This window comes from Pelodiscus sinensis, chromosome 5 (assembly GCF_049634645.1).
Source record: "Pelodiscus sinensis isolate JC-2024 chromosome 5, ASM4963464v1, whole genome shotgun sequence".
Classification (NCBI taxonomy): Eukaryota; Metazoa; Chordata; order Testudines; family Trionychidae; genus Pelodiscus; species Pelodiscus sinensis.
Genome location: NC_134715.1, coordinates 69,963,300 through 69,991,043, shown reverse-complemented (window position 1 = coordinate 69,991,043; position 27,744 = coordinate 69,963,300). Strand labels below are relative to the sequence as shown.

General features: G+C 41.1%; 1 protein-coding gene across 4 annotated transcripts in view; it reads left to right on the top strand.

Moving 5' to 3' along the window:
• The window catches only part of GPM6A (glycoprotein M6A), a 339,554-nt gene that overhangs the window by 306,594 nt on the left and 5,216 nt on the right, over nt 1-27,744 (top strand). For 3 of the 4 annotated variants that reach the window (XM_006131600.4, XM_006131599.4, XM_075930227.1), the window contains exons 4-6: nt 12,725-12,878; nt 16,004-16,080; nt 16,915-16,980. In XM_006131600.4, coding sequence (XP_006131662.2) covers nt 12,725-12,878; nt 16,004-16,080; nt 16,915-16,980 — 297 coding nt within the window. Of the gene's footprint in view, nt 1-10,781; nt 10,881-12,724; nt 12,879-16,003; nt 16,081-16,914; nt 16,981-27,744 lie in introns of those variants that run through there. The other variant, XM_075930228.1, reaches the window with a different exon arrangement.

The following is a 27,744-nucleotide window of genomic DNA, read 5'->3' as shown; positions in this document are numbered from 1 at the left end:
AAGAGAATATTAGAGATCTTTGAAATGTAGAAAAAGGAATGTGAATAACAAAACTTACTGGACAGGTGACTTGCAGAATTGTATGTACTACATTTATTTCCGCTGTCTGTCCTCCTCGTAATGTGTAATGAAGAGGGCTCAAATTTTGCTGAGTTGGTGTGGGTTGGAAATCCAGTACATTCTTTCAGCATCCCCTCTTGTTCTCAAGAATATCAGATTTCATGTATGTGAAAAAAAATCTGTGGACTTTATAGTTGTGCAGAAAATCTTGATAATATGATCTTTCCATAGATGATGCAGCCATGTCTGCCTGAGTTTGTTGGGGGCACTGAAACAATTCATATATCTAAGGCTACTCATTTGACTGCCATCATTGTTAATGTGCATGGCTTATTGAAGCAGGTAAGAAAAGAGAGGATCATATTGTGAATATCTGCATAAATTATTGTGAGTACTCTGAGAGGGTATTGATGAGGAGAACATTTTAAATATTTTTAATCCCTCAAATCCCATTTTGACTGTTGGAGTCAAATGGCTAGAAGAGAAGAGCATAGATTAACAGGGCATCTGAGCCCTGACTAAAGGGGAACTAATCCCATTGAAGCCCCATTAAAGGGAATTCAAGCTGTGTGTAGCCCAGCAGAGCACATGGGATAATAGTTTGAACAACTGCACAATCTACTTTGTCGCGTCTTACATGGACAAAGCCTAAGAGAATACTCCCACTTATTTCTCATTGGTGGACTTCCTTGTTGAAGTGCTGCAGCTTTCCAGCATGGCCACTTTTCAGTGCAGGTGTAAACCTTTCTGGATCATATTTCAGAGGTGGAGATGTGGTCTTATTGTCTGTGTGCGAAAAACTTACTGATAGTAGAAGATAGTGTGTGGAGCTGAGTAGAAGATAGTGTGTGGAGCTGACTGCCCAGGAAAGTGATGTTTACTTCACAACTTGGAGATCATTAGTTGCTCTTTAAAGAAGAGACTTGATCATATCTTAATGGACACCAACGATAGAAAATGTCAACCCAAAGGAAATATTAGAAAAAGCATTAAAAAAAACTGTACAAAAAAAGTCAGAATGGAAGTTGATTTTAACCATAACAAAAACAGTTGCTTCCACACTAGAAAAGAATAATGTTTATTTAGTTAATATTTAATAGCACAGACCAGAATAGAAATCCTAGATTTGTATAAGGAATTATTCCACATTTGCAAGCTAATGCTGTTGGCAGCTAACCATTTGTCATATTACACAGAGCTAAACGATTCTTAACCTTTGAAGTTTCACATTTCTTTTCACCATTTGTAATTAACGTTATAGATTTTTTTTTAAAGATATGAATATAGATTATAGTATGTGGATTAATTAGGATTGTTACAGAAACATGAGAGATTGATCTAGGTTATTACAGACTAGCCCATTATTAATTGAATATACAGCCCCGTAGTCTAATTTCCTTATTCTTACAATAACTGCTGGTGGGAGAGCAAGCTAAGAAGAATCAAATGACAGCAGTAATGTAGTATGAAATATTTTAGAGGACTAAACTAGGAATTCAGCCTAAGCATTTCACATAGAATGAGAAGGAGTGGATAACTATATCCTCAGAGAAGTCAGTAATGAAAGACAAATGAGAAGGTGTGTATATATGCTTGCATTAGAGAGTTGTAGTGATGGTGGTAAACCAGGCAAAAATGTGGAAGGATGTCTTTGCTGTGATTTATAGATCTTTTAGTATGGTATCAATAGTTTTATAAGTGTTTTCAATCATCCAGCACTATTGTGTTTTGACATGCATATATTTAACTGCTCATATTTCACTTTTTTTGTATACAAGAGTGAAAGGAGAGAAACGAGCTCTGGGGATGCTAGAAGCTAGAGGGGAAAGAACTGGGATTGTCTTATTTAGATGGCTGTGGGGAGATATTTGGAGGTGGGAAACTAGATTTTGTGGCCTACTTAATCAAATCTTTCTTGAATCTTGGTTTACATTTTTAAAGTACCTTTTTTTTTTTTTTTTTTTTTAAGGGCATGCTATCTGGATATGCCAAAAGGGGGAATATAGCTTTTCTCTTGGTTTTGGAAAATTATTTGATATTTTTAAGTTATAAAAGTATCTTGGTCTACTCAATATTTAGAAGTGGGAAAGAATACTTGACTTGTTTGGCGTTAATAATTTTATGACATCATATTGATTTTCTGTTGTACATCTGAATGTTAGAAGATATGATGCAGGAAGTGATTGCCTTCTTTATTCTGAAGTACTCCCCAAAGGACTCTTCCAGTATTTAGATTCTTGTTGATGGAGTTAACATTTGTGGTTTGTCAACACTGTGGTTATTCTACATTTATATGATGGTAGCAACTAAAAGCCAATTAATTCCACTGTGTTCAGAGACTAAACAACTGAAAGTTTCTACCCAGACAATTGCTTTTAAGTGTATGCCAGTATTTAAGCAGCAAATGTAAGAGGAACTTAACACTTGGAAACAGTGCAATGCATGTGATAAGCCTCTGAATCTTTATTGATGTATAACTGAGTTTAAGGGATCTTAGCTTACGCATTTGTATACTTTCTAGCTGCTTGAGATTATAGGTTAATTTATTTTTATTTACTAACAAGATGATTTAATAGGTGATGAGCTTTCATGGGCCAGACCCACTTCCTCAGGTCATATTATTAAACTGACAAATCAGATTTAGCACAGAAGGTGGGGTGTGTTCACTTTTTTCATTGTATTCTTTTGGTATATGTTGGTCATGCCAATTCTCTTCCACAATATGATCTGAGGAAGTGGGTCTGGCCCACAAAAGCTCATAATCTATTAAACCATCTTGTTAGTCTTTAAAGTGCTACATAGTTTTTCCTTTTATTTTAGCAAGATCAGACTAACACGACTACTTCTCTATTATTTTTATGTAGTTATCAATCTAGTTTTAAAATGATAAAAACTTCTATTCAAGGCTTGAGATACCTGACAACAATTAATCACAAAAGGAATATAATTAAAAGAAATCAAAATCTCAGCACTAGAGTAAAATCAATCCCATGGGAAATCTACTATCCAGCCACCTGCCCCCTTCATCTTAGAAGCATACCCCCAGCCTTCTCCAAAGAATCTATCAAACAGATGTCTTTTGTAGCATTCCCTGGAAGTCACCAGACTTGTGCTATTTCAGACCAGTATGGAGTAAACTCCAGAGTCCTGCAGTCCACACAAATAATGCCCTGCCAGCCTCTTTTGTAATGAGGGGGTGATTAAAGGATTAGATAAGTGCCGTCCAGGATTAGATTCAAAAGCTTAACAAAGGTAAGTTCAAGAGTGACCTAATAATAGTACATAAGTATTTACATGGGGAACAAATATTTAATATAGGCTCCCGAATCTAGTAAATAAAGCTACAACACGATCCAAATGCTGGAAGCTGAAGCTAGACAAATTCAGATGGAAAAGAAGAGTAATAAACCACTGAAACATTTTATCAAGGGTGTGCAGGAATTGCCATCTCTGCCCATTTTTAAATCAAGATTGGATATTTTTCTAAAAGTTATATGCTTTCTGAATCCTGTTGGGATGAATGAATCACAACTGTGGCACATCACGAGGAGAGAAGAAATTCTTCAGATAGGCTGATCAAAGAGCATTTTAGTTCATAGAACATAGATAGTTCCTCGTCTATGTCTTAAACATAGAGATGATGAGCAGCAAGTGTAGCGTTCTTGACACTGGGTTCATATGCTCCCAAAGAGATACCCTGCTCAAGAAATAAGCCCTTCAGTTATGTATTAGCTTCAGCCTCTGAAGAATTTTAATGGCTGTAGCCCCATGTAGACTAGTCTTCAGGTAACAAAAGTGATAACAGTTGTAAGGTTCACATGGCAACTTCTTAGACTCAGAATGTAAAAAGTTGATTGGCGCTCTGCTGAAGTATGATTGTGGAAAAAAAAGCTATGAGTCTAAAATTAGCCCTAAGCTGTGAACACTATTAACTAATGGAGGTCGTACTCTCTTTATTAAAAGGGTGGATGTTACTTCGGCCATCTCCTCCAGCTGCTTCTTCTAACCTACCATAATCTCTTTAGTTGAGTATCTGTCAACTGATTCCTATTAATGCCCCAATCTTGATTAGACACTGGCTGAGGTGCTGAACTGAATCAGATGACAGAGATACATCTGAATTTCATCTACATATTGAAAGCACCAAACCCCATGCTTCATTGCTTTCCCATCCACCAGTCCCATGTACGTATTGAACAGAAGCATTGACAAAATGATATCCTAGGGCACCCTACACTTGAGAGCTCTTGAGGAAAAGGGACAGTTTGCCCACAACTACTCAGTGAGATGTCTGGAAACAAAAAAAACAAAGCCACTGAACACTAGCTTCATCCATTCCTACCAGGGAGCAAAGGCGAGTCAGCAACATCCTAAGATAGATCAGCATCAAAGGTAACTGATAGATTTAAAACAGGTTGTCTGGCACACTGGGGACCTGACTGGCCCCAAACCATTTGATGGGCCAGGGGAGGTCAATGCAATGGGGTGAGGAGTCCACTTTCCCTTAAACCCCCAGGAGTTCCCCTTTTCCCTACGCATCTCCACTGCCATCCAGGACTTTGCTTTTTCCACAGCGCTGAGGAAAGGGTGCTCTACTTTCCCGCCGTAGCTTAGCTGCCTCTTGGGGCTTCACTCCCCTGCCAGGACTCTACTCTCCCTGCAGTGGCTGGGGACTTAAGTGCCATCTGGAGCTCCACTCTCTCCCCAGTGACTTTGCTGCCACCTGGGTCTCTGTGTTCCCACCGGTGGCTGGGGATTTCTTTTTGACCCCCAGTGGCTCTGTTGTCTCCTGAGGGCTCCACTGCTGTCAAGGAGCTCAATGTTCCCTCCCCCCAGCAGCTCTGCTACCCCTTGAGGGGTTCTGTGCTCCTCTCAGCGTTTCTGCACTCTCCTCCCCCCGCATACCTCTATGACCCAGCATCATGACAGGCAACTACAGTCCTCCACAACTCCTCTCAGGAACTGGGGGCTCTACGTTCCTTCCAGCAGTTCTGCTGTCCTCAAGGCTCCATATTGGCTCCCTAGTTTGGCATCGCTCCTGGCCCCAGCCCAATGGCTTATCCCCATGAGTGCTCTCACCGGAGTCACTCGATGCCGGACAAGGGAACTCCAGATTATGGAGTTTCAACCTGTAATAATAGCATGTACAGCTAATCATCCATTGTCTGGAAGAGATCACTGATGAGTCTTGACTTTGTTTAATAAATGTGAAATTCTAAATATAGACAATTAGTCTGAGGCAGATAAGAAAGGTGGTACCTTCAAGAAGATTCCAGGGATATCACCATAATAGAAATACCAGCAGCTGGAAGTGACAGCAAGTACTGGGATGTCATCAGAAGTTTGGTCCTGAATCCTGGAACAGGGGATCACTGTGCTTATTTCGTGTGGCCATCTATTAGTAGCTTTAGTTCTCTGGTTAGAAAAAACTACCAGCCAATTACTAAGACCTAATCATGAAAGTAGAATTTAGGACAACACTACATCGTGGACTTTCACATCTTTCTTCTGAACATAAAATGGAATGAAAGGTTTAAGGAAACTTTTATATTATTTTTGACTTCTTGTAATGATAAATGTGATAGCTGTTTTCACCACTAACAAAATACATAGTGTACTAAAGGAGCAAATGTGGTGGGTTTTTTTTAAGATTCAGTATCTGCTATTTCATAAGTAATTTCTTTCTTTAACTTGTCCTATAGCCACACTCTATTTAAAAGGGGCACCATCCCTTTAAATCTGAACAGATTCCATTTTGAATTTAATTCTGGCCCTGAACAGGCGCTCAAGAAGTATTTCCGGAAAGATTGCTAGAAGAAAGAGAGAAGACTTTGTAACAAAAAATTCACCAATAAATATCTTGGTTACTTTTTTGCAGTCTTCACACAAGTATATCCTGTAATTGCTAAACTCCACTCCATTTTAGAAAAAATATAAAAAATATCATTTTATTATCATTATCATTTTAAGCTCTTTTTAGACTAGTGTTTCTTAAACTGTGTTCCATGGCACACCGGTGTGCTGCAGAGAATAACAGAATTAAAAATGGCCACCCTTAAAGGGGCAAACTCCCCCTCCTCCCCCCGACCTTTTTTTTCTTCAACAAAAAATCTTTGGTGTTCCTCATTTAAAAAAAAAATTGTTTGGTGTTCCTCAGTCTTAAAAAGTTTACAAAACACAGGTTTAGACACAGTTGGATTTGTATTACCCAGCCAAATGCAATATGATTCTATAGTTACCATTCTCTAAAGGGCAATTGCCCATTAATAGTTTTAACAGGGCTGCAGATCTGTGGTATGTCCAAGACCTTTATAGACTGGCATTGTGAAAACAATGAGGAATCCTGTGGCACCTTAAGGACTAACAGATTTTTTTAGGATATAAGCTTTCATGAGTAAAACCCACTTCATCAGATGAACGCCCACAAAACTTTGTCTAATAAATCTGTTAGTCTCCAATGCAGTGGTCTCCAACTTTTACACCCAAGATCACTTTTTAAATGACAGAACAAGCCAAGATCTACTGTTCCTCCCCTTCCTCGAAGCCCTACCCTCTCTATTTTCCTCCTCCTCCTCCATCACTTGCTATCCCCAACCCGTATACTACTGCTTCCCCCCCCCCCCCAATTCTTCTGTAGGAAGAGGTTTTTCCAACATTTGGCCTGTCTAGACTGGACCAAATGTCAGAAAACCCCCTTCTTTTGGAAGCTCCCTTATTCCTCTTAAAAAGAGGAATATAGGGGTGACTGAAAGATCATGTTTGCTCTTCCACTAAAAGAAGCGGAAGAACAAACACATCCCTGGATGCAGAAGAGTTTTTCTGGGATATCTCCGGAATCCTGAAAAACTCCTGCAGTCTAGCCGTACCCTCGCTGGGTTGAGACAGGATGTGTAGGCTCTGGGGTGGGAATGAAGAATTTGGGTGTGGGAAGGGGTGAGAGGTGCAAGCTCTGGGAGGAAATCTGGATGCAGGAGAAGGTGAATAAGGGGATGCTGGCTCAGGGAGGAGGCTCCAGGCCAGGCAGTGTTGGAGTCAGATGTAGGGTTAGGGTACTAAGCAAGCCACAGACTTCTGAATGTTAGGGTTTAGGAATTTGGGTTGGGGTATATGAGGTGCTCAGGATGGGAGGTTCCAGTGTATGATAGGCTTAGATGTAGCATCTGGGGGAAAGGGAAGTGCAGGAATGTTAAGATGCTGTGGCCAGATGGGGGCTTGGCCCCAATTGGGCATTTGTTGGCCAGGCTTCATTTTTAAATAAAATACTATGTCAAACACAAAAAGTTTCTGCATTGTCTTTATTTCTGAGAAGGGCAGGGAACCTGTTTTGAGTCAGAGAAAACCTGACCCACAGAAAAGTCAGTTGGGGCCACACAAGTGAGATGCAAAAAAACCCTCCTCCAAACTCCCCCCCCCCCAACTTCACTAATGTGGCCCCAACAGTGTTGGTGGGAACAGGGGATATAGTACTGGGGAAGGGCGCTAGTGGGTGCTTTGGCAGGGGACAGGGTGTCAATGGGGACAGGGTTCTGCAGCAGGGGACAGGGTGCTGCTGGGGACAGAGTTCTGTGGCTCGGGACAGGGGTGTGGGGACAGAGTTCTGTGGATGGGGAGTGGGAAGAGGGGGCAGGGAACAGGGGGTTCAGGGAGGGCAGGGGCCGGGGTACCAGTGGGGGCAGGAAGTCTCCTGAATCCACCTCCTCCCAAGATTCCGCCCCCAACTCCCTCCCCCCCTGCCAGAGGGAAGCCGGCACGCCTCCTCTGGGAGTGACTTCCCCCCCCCTTCTGCAGCATGGGGAAACCCCTGCGAACGCCTCCCCTGGGGCCGACTCACCCCTCCTGTGGCTCAGAGAAGCTGCCGCGCTCCTCCTCCGGGGCTGACGCCCCCACCTGCAGCGCGCCCGGCGTGCCACAGACCTGTGGGAGGGGAGCAGCCAGCGCACTTCCGGAATCCCTGGAAGTGGTGCAAAGCTGCAGGACTTCAGTCCACCCCGCGGGAAGCCAGCACCACCCCCATTGTTGCTTGAGGTAGGTAGTGGTGCTTCTCGGCAGGAGGGGGTGTGAATGCCCCACGATCGACCGGTTGATGACCACGGCTCTACTGTGATTCCTTGCTGTTTTTGCAGATGCATACTAACATGGCTACCCCTCCAAGACTTTGGCATTGTGAACATTATTGCATGTAATCTGAAAAATGTCTTTTCTCATGATTTCCTAGTTCTGCAGGCCCCAAGAGTTAAGCAAAAAAAAACCTAGCATGGCCCCTTTAAGAAAAGCCTTTGAGCCTTTTTTCCGGTGGCCATCTTGTTTTCCTGATCTAAGCCAGAAGACAGTTCCTCCGTGGAACCAGATAAGTGAGGGGTCTGGGGGGGCCTGGAGGCTGCGCCCTGTTGCTGAGTGTGTTTAGCATTGCCAGGTGTCTGGTATTTGCGGCTCCTGTCAGAGAAAAAAAAACCAGAAAATACCGGACATTTTAGGTGTCCAGTGTTTTCTGAATTTTTTTTACCAGACAGGAGGCAAAAATACCAGACTATCTGGGTCAATACCGGATAGCTGGCAACCTGACTTGCCCATTAAATTACAGTTCATTTAACTGGACATACTGAGATATTAACATGTAAATAACTTTTAAGAACACTTTTTTCTCATTTGTGAGGCCTTAGAAAGGGACTCTTTAACAGGACCAAAATACACATTTCTATTTCTTGCAAGAAAAAAGAAACTTCTACAGGAGAGATGTTTTTTACTGCTAAAGTGAAATTTTAAAATTAAGTTAAATTGCAAAGCTATTCTAAAAAGGGAACAGAGACCACTCTTTGTGATTTTAGTTTAAATATAGCAAAACTCTTTAGCTTGATAATAAATTAAAAACATCTTTTACTTTTTAGCCTGCAGTCCAAAGCTCTTAAGTGCCACTATGCTGCCAAGTAATTACTTGTAAATGAGTTCTTATGGTTAGACCACACATTCTCTCCTCGTGTGGTAGTGTGGTAGGGGAAAATAGAACCCAGAGCAGAGGCAGAAACTAAATAAAGTATGGACAAAAAAAAAACCCCACTTAATTGTGCTGGACATTTTCTTTAATAGATAACTGTTTTACATAGTGTGAACGGAGAAAAAGTTAATGAAGGCCCATAGTCTTTATCAGATGATGGGGGATAAAGGCCACACTGTACTTATCTATCATCTGTGTGTTTTGATTTAGTTCCCTCTAGCATGCCAGTATTTGGTGAAGAGAGAGAGAGAATAGATCACTGGCGGTAATAATCCATTTCACAACACCTCTGTGTTAAGTCAGAGCCACTATTCTCACTTTTCCATCTCAGCCTGCTGTCATTCTTGAATTCTCTGGGACAAATTTGGAGGTGATAAAGTACAAATTGGCACGTCTGCCTTACTGGATATTACTAAGTGTTCTTGTTATATATTGAAGAAGGTTTAAAAATCTCAGAGGGGTAGCCATGTTAGTCTGTCAAAACAACAAGTAGTCCTGAGGCACCTTAGAGACTAACAAAAATATTATATTTTATAATATTTCATATATGATTTTTATGTATGTAATCACAAGATTTCATGGGCAAAAACCACTTCCTCAGATGAGATGATCTTGAGAAGGTTGTAGAAGGAAGATAACCACCCAAAGACTGCAAAGAAGATGCAAGACCGAGAAAGCCCAGTGTACTCTGTTTTATATTCTTGATCTTGATGATTGATAAGTGCAACCCCAATTTTCCAACTCAGCATGCTATTTGCACTCACTGTTTAAGCTGCCGTTTATATCACCCCTGAGTGGCTTTCTATTTGTTTTGTATAACTAGGAACTTGGATGTTGAGAGAGCCTTTGAAAAGATCTCTCACCAGAGGCTCTTATGCAAAGTAAGCAGTCATGGGATAAGAGGAAATTTCCTCTCATAGATCAGTAGCTGGTTAAAGTACAAGAAACAGAAGTAGGAATAAAATGTCAGCTTTCAGAATGGAAAGAAGTAAGTGGTGGTATCCTCTGGGATCTGCACTGGGACCAGTGTTGTTCAATATATTCATAAATGTTCTGGAAAAGGGGGCAGTGAGCTGGTCAAATATGCAGACAATACAAAAATGCTCAAGATAATTAAATACAAAGCTGACAGTTACAAAGTGAACTCATAAAACTGAGTGACTGGGCAACAAAATAGCAGTAATGGGGAAAAAAAGTAATGCATATTGGAAGACATCCCGACTATATCTACAAAATGATGGCATCTAAATTAGCTGTTAGCTCTCAAGAAAGAGTTCTTGGAATCATTGTGAAAAAAAACCTAACACAGTGTAACAGCAGTCAAAAAAGTTAAAAAAATGTTAGGAATCACTATAAAAGGAATAGATGACAGTAGAAAATATCATAATGCTACTATATAAATCTGTGGCCTGCTTACACCTGGAATACTGTGTGAAGTTCTGGTCACCCTATCTTAAAAAAAAGCATTTAAAATCAGAAGGATAACAGAAATGATTAAATGTATGGTACAGCTTTCATCGGAAGGGACATTAAAAGGAGTGGGATAAGTCAGCCTGGAAAAGAGATAACTAAGGAGAGGGGGAGAGGGAATATGTTTATAAAATCATGAATATAATATAAAGAAAATTTAGAGAAAGCGAATAAGAAAATATTATTTGTTCCTTCGCATAACACAAGAACCAGTGTTCACCCAATGAAATGCCTTGCCAGCAAGTTTAAAGCAAACAAAAACAAGTACCTCTTCACACAACACACAATCAGCCTGTGGAACTCATTACTAGAGCATGTCCTGAAGGTCAATATTATAATGGGATTCAAAAAGAATTAGGTAAGTACCTAGAGTACAAGTCCATGAATGGCTACTTTTATATCTAGCTATGTTTAGCTTTCTTTTATTGTAGCGACCTAGACCGAAGCATATCTACAGTTTTACAGTGATGTAAAGTCCACATACTGGGTATTTATATATTTTTTAAATTATGAAAGAACTTTCTTTAAAGGAACCAGAAAATGTGTTGCTGTTTTGTCATTGTTTAAGATCTAGCTTTTTCACAGTTTTTTGGGCAGATCATCCAGCATTACTTACATTAGTTCTTTAGTTGTGCATTTTGGCTCTAGGTGATCACAGGATCTATCAACCTCAACACCAGACCGGCACCTCCTCCTGTTCATGCTGGGGATTAGCTTGAGGCTGAGTATCCCTTTCACGGTCCATACACTAGCAATCTACAGTATCTCTGTTCTCGCTGATAGCTCTGTTCTCGCTGATAGTTCTTGGCTCCCGGAACTGCAGCTTCCTCTTTGTGACATCTGTGTTTCCTCATTCTGAGAGGGGACTATCCCTGTCCAACAGTCCACCACTTCCCTAGCAGTGAGGATCTGGTCTACCCAATACTTCAGGCCTCAACCTAGGGTCCCTCTAATTAGCAGCCTGCTGCTGGTTATCTGTAACCTTCACCAAAGCTTCTGTATTTTTCTAGATTACTTCCCCATGACCCCAGCACCTTCTTCAACCTCTCCTCAGGACACTGAACTGCTCAGTCCTATCAGCCAGCCATGGGTTCCCACTTGCCTACCCAGTGAAATGAATAGCCAACAGGTTTAAAGCAAACAAAAGGAAATACCTCTTTACACAACACACAATCAAACTGTTGCACTCATTGCTGCTCTGTCCAAGGCATTTAGTTCCCTCAGCCCTCCAGGGATGCAGTCCTTAGTCTCTGGGCTCCCAGCAGAAGCTGATTTTCTGTGCCCTGCATATTTTTCTTATCTTTATACAATTTATTTGTTCAGTAGAAAAGAAGAAAAGGGCAATCGTTAGTGGCATTCTGTGCTAGTTGTCTCACATTGTCAGCACTGTGACACTAAGCATAGTTACTGCTTCTAAATATTACATGTGCCAACATGGGTTCTGGATCTGAAGTCAAATGGAGTTCAGTATTTGCTATAAGTACACCACAATATTTTAAATTGCGCTAGCCTAGAAACTGGAGGTTAAACATTAGCTCTTGGATAATACATGATCCGGTGCTTTACTTAGTGGAGGACATTGTTTAGAATAGGAAAGCCATTGGCATTAGTTTCAGGCTTGGAGAGGTGTGAGAGGTGCCTTATTGTGTCAAATCCAATGTCCACTGAAATCAATGAGTTGCTTTGCTTGCCATTGCAAGTGATTAATTTTAACTATGGGCCAAATTGTGGCTTGGGCTCGCAGGCACAGGAAACTTCTTACATTCCTCCAGTTATTTGCACTGGAGGCACTATATCCTCTCCTCAGAGCAGGGGAGAGGAGGAACAGACAGTTGGTTCCACACCATCCCCTCGGTGCCCAGGGAGGTAGTTACATCAGTACATCATTAGATGTATGTCGGATCAGGTATAGACCCTGGAATGCTGGGGAGCTTAGGAGGGAGACAATAATCTCACTCCTGGGATATTCCAGAGGCAACACAATAGTGCTCTGCCCCTTACTGGGGACAGATCACAAACTGACTCATCAGTTAAAATTAAAGGAAGTAATGGGACTTTCAAACAGCAAAAAACATAATTGAGAATGCTGCCTTCTGGGTGGGTATGGTTCTGTATTTTTGATAGACTTTTGTTCTGGTTTCAGAAATTTGTAAATGTTCTATTGGTTTTGTTTGTCTCTCTCTCTCTTTGTATTTCTTGTAGTTTATTATGCTGACATACGTCTTCATGCTGGCCTGGCTAGGGGTCACAGCTTTCACCTCTTTGCCTGTTTACATGTACTTCAATCTGTGGACCATTTGCCGAAATACCACCTTAGTGGAAGGGGCTAATCTCTGCTTGGACCTTCGCCAGTTTGGTAGGTGAATGATGGAAGCTAAATATGAATTGAGACTCCACCCCAGTTAATAAAGCAGCTTCTTTGAAATATTTGTTTGGAATGTTATCTGCAAACCCTCGATACTTCCAAAATGTTGTCTAACACCTTACAGGTAGGTACAGAACATGTACTTAAATGGACCATCAAAAATAAAAAAGGAAAATATTTTTCCCTCTTAGGCTGCTGGGAATGTGTTAGCTTTTTCAGAACACTTTCCAAAAAAAGCGGGCATGTTCTTTAGGCATCCCTGTATTCCTCTTAGTGAGAGGAATAAGGGATGTTCCAAAAGAGGAGGTTTTTCTGAAATTTGGCCACATGTAGATGGGCCAAATTTCAGAAAAGCCTCTTCCGAAAAAAAGTGAAAAAGACATGCAAATTGCAGTTCACAATTTGCGTATCTTTTTCCAAAAAAACCCCTGCAGTCTAGTCGTAGACTCTGTATATCTGTTATTTTAGTGGTGTTCAGATTTAAGGTAAATCAGTTAAATTCATCGACATCACTAAACTTGGGGTTATTGCAAACTACTGAAAATAGAGAAATCATGCAAAAGGATGAGAAACATTAGAAATATGAACAGGAAATAAGAATGACAGAGTCAACCAGGAAAAATGCAAATTACTACAAATAAGGGAAACAATCTGAAATTCGTGTATACAGTAAGAGGGTGGGGCTACTAGAAATAAGTAATTCTTGAAAAAAAGACTTATTGTAGAGGCAGCAGTAGACAAAGTTAGCAATGAGCGAAAATGTAATTTTGTTCTGTATACACAGTGATATCACATATTAGCTGGAAACTTCTATCAAGGATGAAGGGTTTAAGGTGTGGACTCTATCTGGGGGTGCAAGTTCTGAGGTGGGGGTGCAAATGAGGGATTTAGGATGCAGGAGGAAGTTCTAGGCAGGGGATGAGGTAGATGGGTTCAGTGTATAGGAGAGAGTTTTGGACAGGGGCAGGAGAGTGCAAGCTCTGTCTGAAACTGCAGACTCAAGGGTGGGACCAGGGCTGAGGTTTTATAGGTGCAGTATGAGCCTCCAGGGTTGTGGAGGCTCAGGACTAGGGGAGGGGGTTGGTTCTTGGAATTTGGGGGTAGGCTTACCTCCAGCAGTTCCCAATCAGTGGCACAGTGGAGGTGCTAAAGACAGGCTTCCTGCCTGTCCTCAGACTACATTGTGCCAAGGAAGCAGCCACCACCAAATCCAGCTCCAAGGAGGTGTGCAAGCAACCAATAGGAATGACCTTGGAACCAGACCCGATGCTGGCTCCTTCCAGAGTACAGCACAGTCTGCAGGGCAAGATCAAGCAGGAAGCCTGTATAAGCACTGCCACTGGTCACCCTATAGCAAGGCAACCCAGTGCCTTACTCCATGACTCAGTACTGGGTTGTGACCCATAGTTTGAAAACCACTGGTGTAGATGACAGAGGGACTGGCATAGCTTTAAACTAACTGGCATTATTCCGAAATAACAAAGTCCGCGTTGATACTACAAGCAGTTATTTTGACATAATGTTGAGCTGGAGGACTTCTTACTTCAACTCCTGTAACCCTCATTGTATGAAGAGTAAGGGAAGTAGGAGGAATAGCGGTGTCTCAGTCTTCCTGCTGTGTAGACAGCACCAAAAGCCAAAATAAACTACTTCAACTTAAGCTACGCAACTGACGTAGCTCAAGTTGCATAGCTTATCTCAGCTTTAGCCTGGATGTGTAGACGTGGCCTCACTGGGAGTAGCCAGGGGATACGGCTTGTACTTTTCAAGGAGAATGTATGTACTCTTCCTGCCTTAGTCTCTTAGACTGTGTCCAGACTCAAGGGTTTTTACGAAAAAAGTAGCCTTTTTTTAAAAAAACTTCACCTGCGTCTAGACTACAGCCGCGTTCTTTCGAAATTAAATCGAAAGAACGCGGCTTTTCTTTCGACGGCGGAAAACCTAATTTCACAAGGAAGAACTTTTTTCGAAAGTGCTCTTTCGAAAAAAGGCGTTCTTGAATGCAAACAGGGCTTTTTCGAAAGAGAGCATCCAGACTGCCTGGCTGCTTTCTTTCGAAAAAGCGGCTTGCTTTTTCAAAAGTACTGCTTGCAGTCTAGACGCTCTTTTTCGAAAGAGGCTTTTTCGAAAGTATCTTTCGAAAAAGCCTCTTTCGAAAGAGGCTTGAAGTCTAGACGTAGCCTTAGTCCGTTCTAAGCCTGTTCCTGTAGCTCTTTTGTCTGCCTGTTAGTTTGGCAGTAGGGGTATAAAGAGTGCCTCAGTATCCAGGCAACAGGCCTCTGTCCTAATCTGGAAGAAGAGGATGTTCCTCTCCATTTCGGACTGCTATGATTCAGTAACAACTGGTCTACTTACTTTGCTCCCCAAAAGATAAGTGAACTGAGAAACATTTAAAGGTCATACCTATCTCTGGAAATGTTGCATGGGGCTTTTGTTTTGTTAACATTCGCAACTGGGGTTTGTTTTTTGTTTTTTTTAAATTTATGTAATTCTTACTATTTTCATCTGGTTTACAAGTCTTGCAAAAATCCCACGGATCACCTACAGGGAAGGCAACATTACTATTTTCCACAATAACAGTGGTTTTCGACAGACTAGTCTGTGATTTAGTATCTTGTCATGTGCTAAAGCAAACAGTATAGCAGCTTCTTGTTCCCCTTACTGTTAGCAGCTGCATTCATAATCTTGATGATTAAGCACACCTCTGGGTAACATTCTTTTATAATCTCTAACAGATGCTTTGCACCAAGTAAGCAAATTTGGATCCTGACCTTAGCACATTCTTCAGCATAATAATAGAGAATGTTTTTGAATGCGCCAATAGGCCTAATAAGTGTACTGGTGAAAGTTATTTTCTAATATTTTAATAACCTGTTGGTGTGAATTAAATCCAAAATAAAAATATAAAGAATGGGTTAAGGAGTTATTCTATAGAAAAAGGACAACATGTCAGCATCATGACAGAGAAATAGAGCTATTCAAGACCTAAGAGTTTGTTTTTGTATTGTGTAAAATATGAGCCACAGTTTTTGGTCTACCTAATGTCCCCTGCTCATTTGAACAAATCTACTGAATACTTTGAATATTAAATCTAGTGCATATTCTATGTGTTTCAGGAATTGTAACCATAGGAGAGGAAAAGAAGATTTGCACCATGTCTGAAAATTTCCTGAGGATGTGTGAATCTACTGAGGTGAATAAATGGGCTAATTTTTATTATTAATTATTATTTTTCTGAGTTCACATGTCATTTTGGTAAGAAGTAACTTGCATATATGGTTTCCTATGAAACTTAACTCTTTAATTGTAGAGAAAGTGATAGAATGAGGGCACAGGGGAAAAATAGTCATTTTCTTTTTTCCTTTGAAAGCAAATTCCGTCAACATAGTTTCTGCAGCTATTATTTTTGTAATGCCATTTTGATACTTTTGGTTTAAAAAAACAACCTTTCAACCTTCAACCTTTTCTTTTGAGATTCTATTGAGGGTTAATACGTATCTTCCACATGGTGAGAAGAAATTTTGAAAAACTCTGTTTTGGGGACAAAAGAGAACAAAGAGTTGAAAGAAATTACAGTAATATTGTAACAGAGCAGTAATGTTTTTACTCCTTTTTTGTCCCACTTGCGTAAGAATCTCTAACTCTGGTGGAGTTACACAATTTGTTGTATTTTTCCATGAGGAAAGAACATATTTTTTAGTCCAGATTATGATTTTAATAAAAGAAAACAACATTAACAAGCAAAAGTAATATCTCCAATAAATTAATATACTGGCTAAAATCCTGGGCCTTCTGAAATGAATGCGAGTTTTGCCATTGACTTTCATGGGCCATAAATCTTCTTAGTTGTGGGCTGCAGCAATTTTGAAAACAAAATGGTTGGAGTTTCTGTCCGCAGAGAGCATTATTCAAATTTTTCAAGTGCAGTGTACTGAAAATAAAAGCATTGCATTTTCATATCTACATACACTTTGGTGTCCATGTAGAGTTATTACTATGAAATTTATTTTCTTTGTCACCTTTACAGCTAAACATGACATTCCATTTGTTCATTGTGGCCCTTGCGGGAGCTGGAGCAGCTGTCATTGCTATGGTAAGCTATTGGAGACACTGCACCTGAACATACAGCTACATCTAAATCACTGACATATCCTGTTTATATATTACTGTCAGCAGTAGAATTAGTAACTGGAAAATGCATTCTATTACTACAAGAAATAAGGCATAACAATTTAAAGGGATATTGTTAGCTATTGTTTTAAAAATTGCTCATTTAACATGCTATTTTATTTATATTGGAAGGGTGGGCAATAATGCTGTTGTGATTCTGCAAAGTTAGCTCTTGGAGGGCTGCTGCCACTACATTTTCCTGCACAGCCACAGGTGCTGGCGATCGCAGCTTCCATTTGCACACGGATCGCCATTCCTGACCAATGGGAATGATGGGAAGCAACACAAACCAGGACACCACTTCGTGCAGCTCCCATTGTCTGGCAGTGGTGATTCATGGCCAAGGGGAGCTGTGATCACCAGTTCCTGACACTGTGCAGGTAAACCTAGCAGTTGGGAATCTTCTGTGGGCTGATATTTGCCCATCGCTGTATTAGATCCTGCTTTTCCAGAGCAATCCCACCAAAGTTTTTCTTCCCTATAGAGTCCTCTGTGTGCACATGCCTGCCTACTGTTGCTTCACTTAAAATGACCAACATTGCAGAGATTGTTGGAGAGCATGAGTGCTCAGATTTTTATCCAGTGGAAATTTTGCCATTTATTGCTATGAACATAATAGCATTACCCCCACTCCTTACCCCTCTAAATTTTCTAAAAATTACCTCTATCACGTGTTATTTTAGTCATGAAGTATATGTGTGTACCATATTCCTTGCCCTGCATCTGTCATGGCTATTTCAATTGTAAAGTCTTTGGGGTGGGGACTGTTTGCTATCTTGTATCTGAACAGTGCTAAGCACAGTGGGGCCCCATTCTTGTCTGACCCAAAGGCTGCGTCTAGACTGGCATACTTGCCAGCTGTCTACACAGGCTGCTTTGAATTTGCGCAAGAACACTGACGATCTAATGTAAGATTGTCAGTGTTCTTCCGCAAATACAATGACTCTCCCATTCAGGAAAAAGCCCTCTTGCGCAAATGCTTTTGCGCAAGAGGGCCAGTGTAGACAGCTGAGAACCATTCTGCGCAAAAAAGCCCCGATGGCAAAAATGGCAATCGGGACTTTCTTGCGTAAAACCACGTCTAGATTGGCACAGACGTTTTTCCGCAAAAAGTGCTTTTGCGCAAAAGCGTCCATGCCAAACTTTTCCACAAATGCTTTTAACAGAAAAACTTTTCTGTTAAAAGCATTTGCGGAAAATCATGCCAGTCTAGACGTAGCCTTAGAGACCACTGAAATAAATTTTGAAATATGAGGGAGCAGACAGTGTTAAGGATATCAGACTAACTATTTAATGACGGTAGAAACTGAAATTAAAGAAGGCAAAGCTTTATAATATTCTTGAAACAAAAACTGCCAGCATCATATATAAAAATATATATAGTGAATTGCCTCAAATCAAACACCAGTGAATTTAATGTGCACTTCTCTTAATTAAAATTTACAGATAAGTAAATTATTATCAATGGAAATATTTTTGTCAGTTTGAGTGAGATCAATGTTTATCAATATATACTGACAGTAGTGATTTTCTTTGGACACAGTCCCAATGCTATTAAATACTTCATCCTTGTTCCCCTATTGTAAAATCTGCTACACCTTTATTTTGGGTAAAGAAAGAGGGGGTGGGGGAAACACAGTGAACTGTAGGCCTCTCTCAAATTCAATGTATGTGTCTCGTTTTCTGCATCTGCAATATAGTACATTTAGCTACCCCTGGTTCTGTGACATAGCATTACAATGATTAATTGTTTATAATTATATTTAATTGCTACAAGGTAAGAAGTGCTGTGTAAGTAGAATGATTAGTACTTTATAGTACACTTACTGATTTACTCTCAGCTCTTCCAAAAGCAAACTTTCCTATATCAAGAAGAATCACTAATGCCGAAATTATATTTCCATTGTATGGCTGATCCAAGCTATATTTTTTAGTTATGGGAAATTTGTGGAAAGATCATTAGTTTAGATAAGTATTTAAGACCCGAGGAGCAGCATTCATAAGTATTTAAAAGTTCACATAACAGTAAACAGAACTTGCGTATAATTTAAATTTTTGAATCACTTTGTAAAAATTAACTAGTTCATCATTACAACTCTCTTGTGAAATAGTATTCTGAGGCTGCACAGTGATTTTGTGATTCCTAAGTTCAAATCCTTCTGTGTTTTGTACTCGGTTCCTTAGAGGCAAAGCTGCTTTTTCCAAGTGACCAATTTTTCTGTATTGGTGATTCTCATTCAGACTCCCCCGCTTACATAAAACAAGCCTCAAATCTCCATATTCGATTTCTCCCCACATTCTGTGTGACAGAAGCTGTAGTGTGGGGGCTGTCTTACCTTCTGCCCCATGGCATATCTCCTTCTCTAAAAAGGAGAGATTTCCATTAAGCATGCAATATAGCCTGAGGACTACATAGGAAGGAAGATGCAGAACAACTCCAGACTTAGGAAGATCAGGGACTGCAGAGACTGATAGGCTCCACCATACCTAAATAATCTTAGTGGGAGTTGGGGATGTATTTGACCCTGAAATAACATTCAGGCTATGTTTGGGGAGTAGATGATGTCTCACTCCTTCTCTTTTCATGACTAAGCCAATGTAACTATCTCTCATAATAGCCCAGCTTAAAAAACCTATGCTCATGTGTCAGTCACATACAGAATACATAGTATTTCTGACTTAGTTACTCCTATCACATAACTTTCAAGAATGACTACTTCTAATCTTTCTTTAAAAACAGATGTTTGGTTAAGAGAGTTTAGGCAGGATGCATTTTAAGTGGTGATCCCTAAACAATAGCCACTTAAGCTCATTTCACTTACAATGCCAAACTGAGACAGCATGCGCAGATTTTATAGGAGAATGTGTCCTCCATTTTTCTTGTGTAATTTGATCAGCAGCAAAATGGCAAGCTATGCATACATTAATAGTGCCATTGTTAGGCGTCAGAGTCACTATCTAATTGAAATGTACAGGCAGTCCCCGGGTTACATGGATCCGACTTACATCGGATCCCTACTTACAAACGGGGTGAGGCAACCCTGCACTAGCTACTTCCCCCCAGCAGACCAGGGAGACGCGAAGCTAGCGCCCCCCCCCCCCCCCAGCAGACCAGGGAGACGCGGAGCGGCTTTTCTCAGCAGACACCTCAGCTTGAGAATAAAGGACTGAGGGAAGTGAGGTGAGGGAGAATAAAACTGAGCTCTGGAGAAATGTTTGGCTAGAGTTTCCCCTACAGCATGTACCAGTTCCGACTTACATACAAATTCAACTTAAGAACAAACCTACAGTCCCTATCTTGTACGTAACCCAGGGACTGCCTGTATTAAGGAAGCTCAGACTTCTCTTAAAGTTATTTTCAGAAGTTGACAGATTCAAGTCCATATAATTATATCAGTTTATACTTGGCTCTCACTCTGAAAGTTTTTTTCACAGACATAAAGGCTTTAAATAGTACTGATTTTTTCAAACATGAAAGATTGGATGCTTAAGCCCAAAAGCAGTCACCATCACTGAACAGCTGCAGATAAACCCTGTTTGAACCCAAAGTGACAGCAGGTATTTCCAGAAAGATCTGATGCAACTTGGAGAAAAAATAATTAACTAAGTGTTTTTCTCTTACCACTTTGCCAAAGAAATATTATTTTATATATGGCCAATAATTTCAAATTAAATTTGTAGACAGAACACTCTAAATAATAGGAGAAAGTTTTAATATATTCAATAGAGAAGATCGTATATTTTCTGACATTTCCCCAATTCATTAACTGAAGAGAGTAACTTTCTAAGTAGGTATTGAAGCAAGTGAATGCATTATTTGCGGTTGTCCTAGAATTTTTAATTTTCTGAAAGTAAAAATATTAACCAAAGTAGGAAATAAATTTTAAGAGCTAGATGATATGGCAAAGAAGGTGAGGAGAAAGGAGCATTTCTAGTAGGAACACATTATTTTAAGGGAAAATAATATTTAAACTGTTTAGATATTTATGCAAAGACTAATACAGGTTTCCAGGCATCTGTGTAAAAGGTTATAGGCTAAATTATTCGTAACCTTAAGCAGATCCTCTAAATTGGGTAGAGAATAGGGGGCTGAGTCCCTCCTTCCCTGTGATGCATTAGGCAGGAAAGAGCAATACAATGTTGTGAATGGAGCAGATATGATGAGGATAAATTGTCCAGTGTTGACCATAGTACTTGAGAGCCCACTGAGGTATGTTGTGGTAGTGTGGGTGTATGGTTCTTTACCTACCCTTTGTGTACTGGCATGTGTTGCTACTGACACTTCTAAGCACCTACACAGCTCACCAATACTGGGATATTATCATGTTTTTTTTTATTCCAAACCCCCTGCTTAGCAGATTTTTTCTTTGTCACTCGCAGAATTGCTTGACCAAGAGAGCCTATTTGTTTGTATTCTTTTCTGCCATTCCATGTTCACTCTCACTTTTTATTCAGTCAGCTAACTTGGATTTTTTAAATCAGTAAATTTTTCCATGAACCATTATTTCCATAAAAATCAGTGCGTGCAATTGTGGCAGCAGTAGAGAGATTAGAGTTATACATGATGTCATTTTGGACCACTATTGCATGCAGTTGGTCAAACAGAAAATTATTAAGATTATTGGACGCTAAGAACAAAGGATAAATTTTTGCCTGTGCGGATTGTGTGCATGTAATCGGGACAGAATTTGGATTAACAACTGAAAGCAGCACAGCAGCCTTGAAGGGATAGCAAGTAACAAATGCTGTTTCAGATACATTCATGCCACTACATTGTGTGTTTTGTTCATGAAACATAAGTTTCCATTGCATTCTCTGATGTAAATGTGGGAATATGCTCTTTTTTTCTCTATCCATCAGGCAGGTCGTGATACTGGAAGTTTTGCATCTAACGTCTAAGCTTTATGCTTGCAGAGACCCTAGTAGTTTCCTGTCTCATGTGCAAGTAGCAGATGGTCTCCTGTCAAATTTAAGGCACCATTCTGAATTCTTTTCAGCCTTCCTTAAGGCTTGTTTACACAGTGTTTTAATCTAAATTGAAGGAGTTTAAATGTTAGTGTGCACTAACATGTTGCACACTAACTACACATCCTGTTTTAGCCAGTACTACATTAACATGCAACTTTTTAGTGAATGCCAGGAGGGTCCACAATTAATATGCAACATGCTAGCATGAACTAAAATTTACATTGCGTTAGTGTGGAATTTGTAGACAAACCCTTAATTTTCCATGTGGAAAAGTAGGAAAAGAACTCAGCCAGCATCAAAAAGCAATGAGTTGGACACAACTCATTATCCATCCCTCTGCATTATCCACTGTGGACCCTGGATTCACAATAGAAGGTGACTGGTGAGGAAATCCTTGCTATCTGATGCAGGGACGGAGGAGAGAGCCATAGGGCCCCGGGCAGCACAATTTCGCGCCTCCTCCCCCCTTTGACACAGCGCATGCGCCACGGCACATGCGCGGGGCTTCTGCAAGCATGGGGCCCGGGGCGGCCATCCTGCTCGGCCTGCCCCAAATCCACCACTGATCTGTTGGTATAAAGCTCTCAGTGCCTAGTTCTGATTGCTCATGCAGTGAATTGGAATTGGACATAGATTATGGGGAAGGCATCCCATAAAGAAGCTGGGAATATGCTTGGAGCTCCGAATGAGCAGTACAGCAAGGAGACAACTCTTTTCCCCCCAGCCCCTAACGCTCATATCTGACTTACAGGAGGAGTGAAGGGCTGGTTACAGCCCTCTAAAAAGAAAGAAAGATGGCCTGCACAGTAAGCATTAGTGCTGGGTAGTTCCCAAGTGATTTAATAAAGGTGCAGTATAATTAAAATACATCTCTCTTGCTTTGGCAGTTTTCTTGCCTATTAGAAACCGTGATGAATCTTTCCTATTAATGAGTGCAGACTTTTTAACAAGATCATTGATATTTGAAGGCCAGTCTTTTTCAAAGCTACAGATTAATAAAACTACTTCAAAATTCACATGTGCTTTGAGTTATTTCACTAGTCATTAAGAATTACACTTCATGTTCTGTGATCACAATGACTGAGTGATTTAGAAGTATTTTTAAGAACATATATAGTACTGTGTGTACTATACTCTATTGTATTACTACCATTGAATACAGGGATATCTGCACGAGCCAAATTACTTCACATGTGCAGTAAAAATGTTAAGTAACCATTAATTTACTAGTCGAGTAGTCGATGGAATTTCCATTGACTACTTGAGTAGTCGATAGGCACTTCGGCATTCGGAATGCAGAACTCTGCGGGCAGCCCGGGGCCAGCAGGAAGTCCTGCTGACTCCGGCCTACACACGGTGTGCCAGCTTTGAAATGTACAAGAGTCCCCAGCGGGGGACGCTGGCAACCATGTAAACACATTAAACAAAAGTCACATTCCTTTTCAGGCAGGCTAGGGAGGTGGAAACAAATCTGCACATTAGGGATGTTAAGGACTAGTCGACTATCCGAGGCAGCGTTCAAAGGGGCAGCACCGCATAGCTGAGTCCCCTGCTAACACCGGGCTCTATGCTGCGCTGCCAATTTGAAATGTCACGCGGAGCCGGGGTCAGCTGGGGAGTCCCCAGCTGCCCCTGGATTCTGTGTGGCATTTCCCCAGAACCCGGGGTCAGCTGGGGGCTCCCAGCTATTCCCAGGTTCTGCAGAAATGCTGCGCTTGAGCCTGGGCCCAGCTGACTCCTGGCTCCACGCATTGCAGCACCACCCAGTTGATCCTGGGCTCAGCTATGTGGTGCTGCCCCTTTGAACGCTGCCTCGGATAGTCGACTAGTTCTTAACATCCCTAATGTGCAGATTTGTTTCCACCTCCATAGCCTGCCTGAAAAGGAATGTGACTTTTGTTTAATGTGTTTATATGATTGGCAGAGTTAGACTTACCACAAAAGAAAAGAGTTGTTCATAAGTGCTAACTTCATCTATGTACAAGCTGCTTAAGTATAGGAGAACCTAAATTTCTGGCATGAAATAAGTTTGGGAAATACGTGCTGCTGTAAATTTATTGTGTAAAGCAAAATCATTTGATCCTTTCTGCTCTCTAGCATCCTTACTTTTTAAGTTCAGAGATGTGCATTAAGGATACAGTTGCTTTTGTTTATAAATCAATTACTTACTCAGTCATCCATATGCAGTTCTATGTTCCAGCTTGAAAAATGAATGGGTCTGTTTGCAAGTTATTATAATTATATAGAAGTACCTGTTTATTTTTAATTGGTGTGTGATATAAAAATAACACTACAGCTCTTCTGGAAAGAGAAAAGTAATCTGTCGTCTTGCACGATTCTCACTCTGGAGTGCAGTATTCAAGGACTGGACTGGTAAGAATTCTCATGCTCTAAAAGCTTTTTGTCTCGTAAGGACAGTGATAACAGAGAGGAATAAGAAACAGCTATGCTTTTCTCTGGTTATGCACCATCCTGTATCCTTAACTTTCATTCTTAGAACTTTCCTGTCACTACCTGAATGAATAGGAAGCAAAGGGATGCTAAAACAGTATAAAATAAATATTAATTTAATTGAAGGAAGTATTCTACTAAAAAGAACATTAAAAGGTTCATACATAAATACCAACACAAACTGATATGTCTCCCATCTCTGAGGAATGATAGTTAAATAAGTTAGAATGGTGCAGTACAGGCAGTCCCCAGGTTACATGGATCCGACTTACATCGGATCCCTACTTACAAACGGGGTGAGGCAACCCCACACTAGCTGCTTCCCCCCAGCAGACTAGGGAGACGCGAAGCTAGTGCCCCCGCCCCCAGCAGACCAGGGAGACGCAGAGCGGCTTTTCTCAGCAAACACCTCAACTTGAGAATAAAGGACTGAGGGAAGTGAGGTGTGGGAGAATAAAACTGAGCTCTGGAGAAATGTTTGGCTAGAGTTTCCCCTACAATATGTACCAGTTCCGACTTACATACAAATTCAACTTAAGAATAAACCTACAGTCCCTATCTTGTATGTAACCTGGGGACTGCCTGTATATTATTTGCAGAGAAGCAGAATTACAAGATATGTAATTCCCCTTGTCTTGTGATGCCAGCTGAATAGGATTCTTCTTCCTGGAGAGGAAGTGGTTTTACATATTGTTGTAAGAAGGTCTGAAGAAGGTCTGAACCGTAACACTACAGCAAGACCACTATGCAAATTGAGTGATGAGTAGAGTAGTTCCCCCCCAAAACAGCCTTATACCATGAAAAGCTTATAGGATACATTTAGGGAGAAGATTTTCAAAATGTCAGGTAACTCAATTAAGGGACATCCAAAAATAAACTGACTCTAGGGGACAGAAGAGTCTGGACTCCCCTGCACAAGTAGTGAAAGTCTGAAACAGAGTATCTCCCTACATAATAAATGAAAACAATAAGTCTTCATTATGGAATGAGGACCATGTGCTACCTTGCATATTTCTGAAGCTGAAATATCCTTGGAGCAGACTGTTGAAGTGGCCCTGCTTCTGACTAGGGATGTGATTGACTAGTTAACAGGCTAGTTGACTAGTCCCCGTCCCCCCCTTTGTTGCCTCTATCAGAAAGAGGCAGCAAAGGGAGGGGGGAAGGGCAGAACTTGAAATCAGCAGTGCCACATGGAGCCCGAGGCCAGCACCTGGGCTCCATGCCACACTGTCGCTTTTAAACACCACATGCAGCCCAAGGCCAGATGGGTTTTCCCCAGGCTGTACATGACGTTTCAAAGCAGCAGTGCCCCATGGAGCCCAGGATCAGCTGGGGACTATCCCACTGACCCCAGGCTCCATGTGGCACTGCTGCTTTGAAACGCTGCATGGAACCCTGATGCTGGGCTCTCCATGGTGTTTCAAAGCAGCAGTGCCACACAGAGCCCAGGGTCATCAGGGGAGTCCCCAACTGATCCCAGCTGCCACGGGGCGCTGGCTGCTTTGAAATGCCAGGGTGAGCCTGATGACGGGCTCCCTATGGCTTTTCAAAGTGGCAGCACTGCAGGGAGGCCGGGGTGGGCAGGGGAGTGCCCAGCTGACTCCAGGCCCTGTGCATCACTTTCACCTTTGAAGTGTAGCAACAGCCCTAGGCTATTGCTACATTTCAAAGGCAGAGACACCCTATCGACTATTTGATTAGTCAATTACTCAAAATGTAACATCCCTGCTTTAGACTGAATGATTCTTGACATGGTCATCTAGATTTAGACCAGCCAGATTGTAGAAGTAGGAAATGCAATTAGATGGCTATTGAGACGTGGCCTCTTTAGTATCAGTGTAACCTAGGAAATAGGTGTCAAATGAAATAAAACTTCCTAATGGCTTTACTGTGCTCCAACTAGAACCTCTAGGAACTGTTCAAGGTAAGAACAGGGACAATGTGCTGAATGGCATAGAAAATACAGGTTGGATCTGGTCCGGCACCCTCGGGATCTGGCTGGGCCCAGATGAGGCATTCTGACAGACCAAGGGAGCCCTTTTTTTGGACCCCTGCCACCGACCTGCCAGCCTGGCTGTTGGCCTCCCAGCAGGCTCCCCACTTCCTGCTTGCCCCGCTGCCCTGTCTCCGCAGGGCAGCCTGGCACTGGGACCCCTGGCAACCACATTCACGACACACTGGGGTTCCGGGTAGCTGCATGTGCCAGGCTCCCTGGGAAGTTGCATATACCGGGGTGAAAAATAAGAAATTCAGTAAGTACAAATGTAAAATACTCAACATAGGAAGAAAAATCAGTTGCACACATTAGAAAGTGGGAAATGAATTTTGAGGAAAGAGTACTACAGAAAGGGTTCTGGGAGTCCTAATGGATCACAAGCTAAATGAGAGTAAAAAATATAACATTTTGTTGGAAAAAAAAAAGCAAATATAATTATACGGTATGATAGCAGGAATGTTGTACGCAAGACACACACAACAAAATTCTTCACTCTAATTTGTGCTGATTGGGCACCATATTTCAGAAAATCTGGTCTGTCTCCTAGTCATAGAGAAGAGGAACAAAAAATGAAGAACTATAAAATATGACTTATGAGGAAAGATTGAAAAATGTTAGTTTGTTTAGACTGGGAAAGACATGTAATAGTTTTCAAGTAGATAAAATTGTTACAAGGAGAAGGGAGAACATCCTTTTTCTTAACCTCTGAGACTAGAACAAGTAGTAATGTCTTTGAATGGCAGCAAAGGTGATTTAGGTTGGACATTAGGACAGCCTTCCTAATTGTCAGGGTGGTTAATCACTGGAATATATTGCCTACAGTGTTTGTGGAATCTCCATCCTAAGAGACCTTTAAGAACAGATTAGTCAAACAGCTGCCAGAGTTGGTATAGATATTTATTCCTGCCATGAATGCAGGGGACTTGAACAGATGACCTCTCATTTCCCTTGGAGTTCTATGAGTCTGTGGACATTTAGGCATGGAAGAATAGTGGTAGTGATGTAGACCCATTTAAAATGAACTCCATCATCATACTGAAACATTAATCTAGTTGCATCTATATAAACCTCCACTTTATTACGGTATGTTGAGGCTCAGTCGTCAGATCCAGAATTTTATTTATTTGTACATGCTTAAGTTACTGACATTAGGAAATAACCTTTTAAATAAATTTGTGCTCAATATGAACTTTTTATAGGCTCTCTGAAGACTGTGATTTTTAACAGGAGAGCTTCTAGAGTATCAGACCTATGTTTTAGTTAACATGGGGC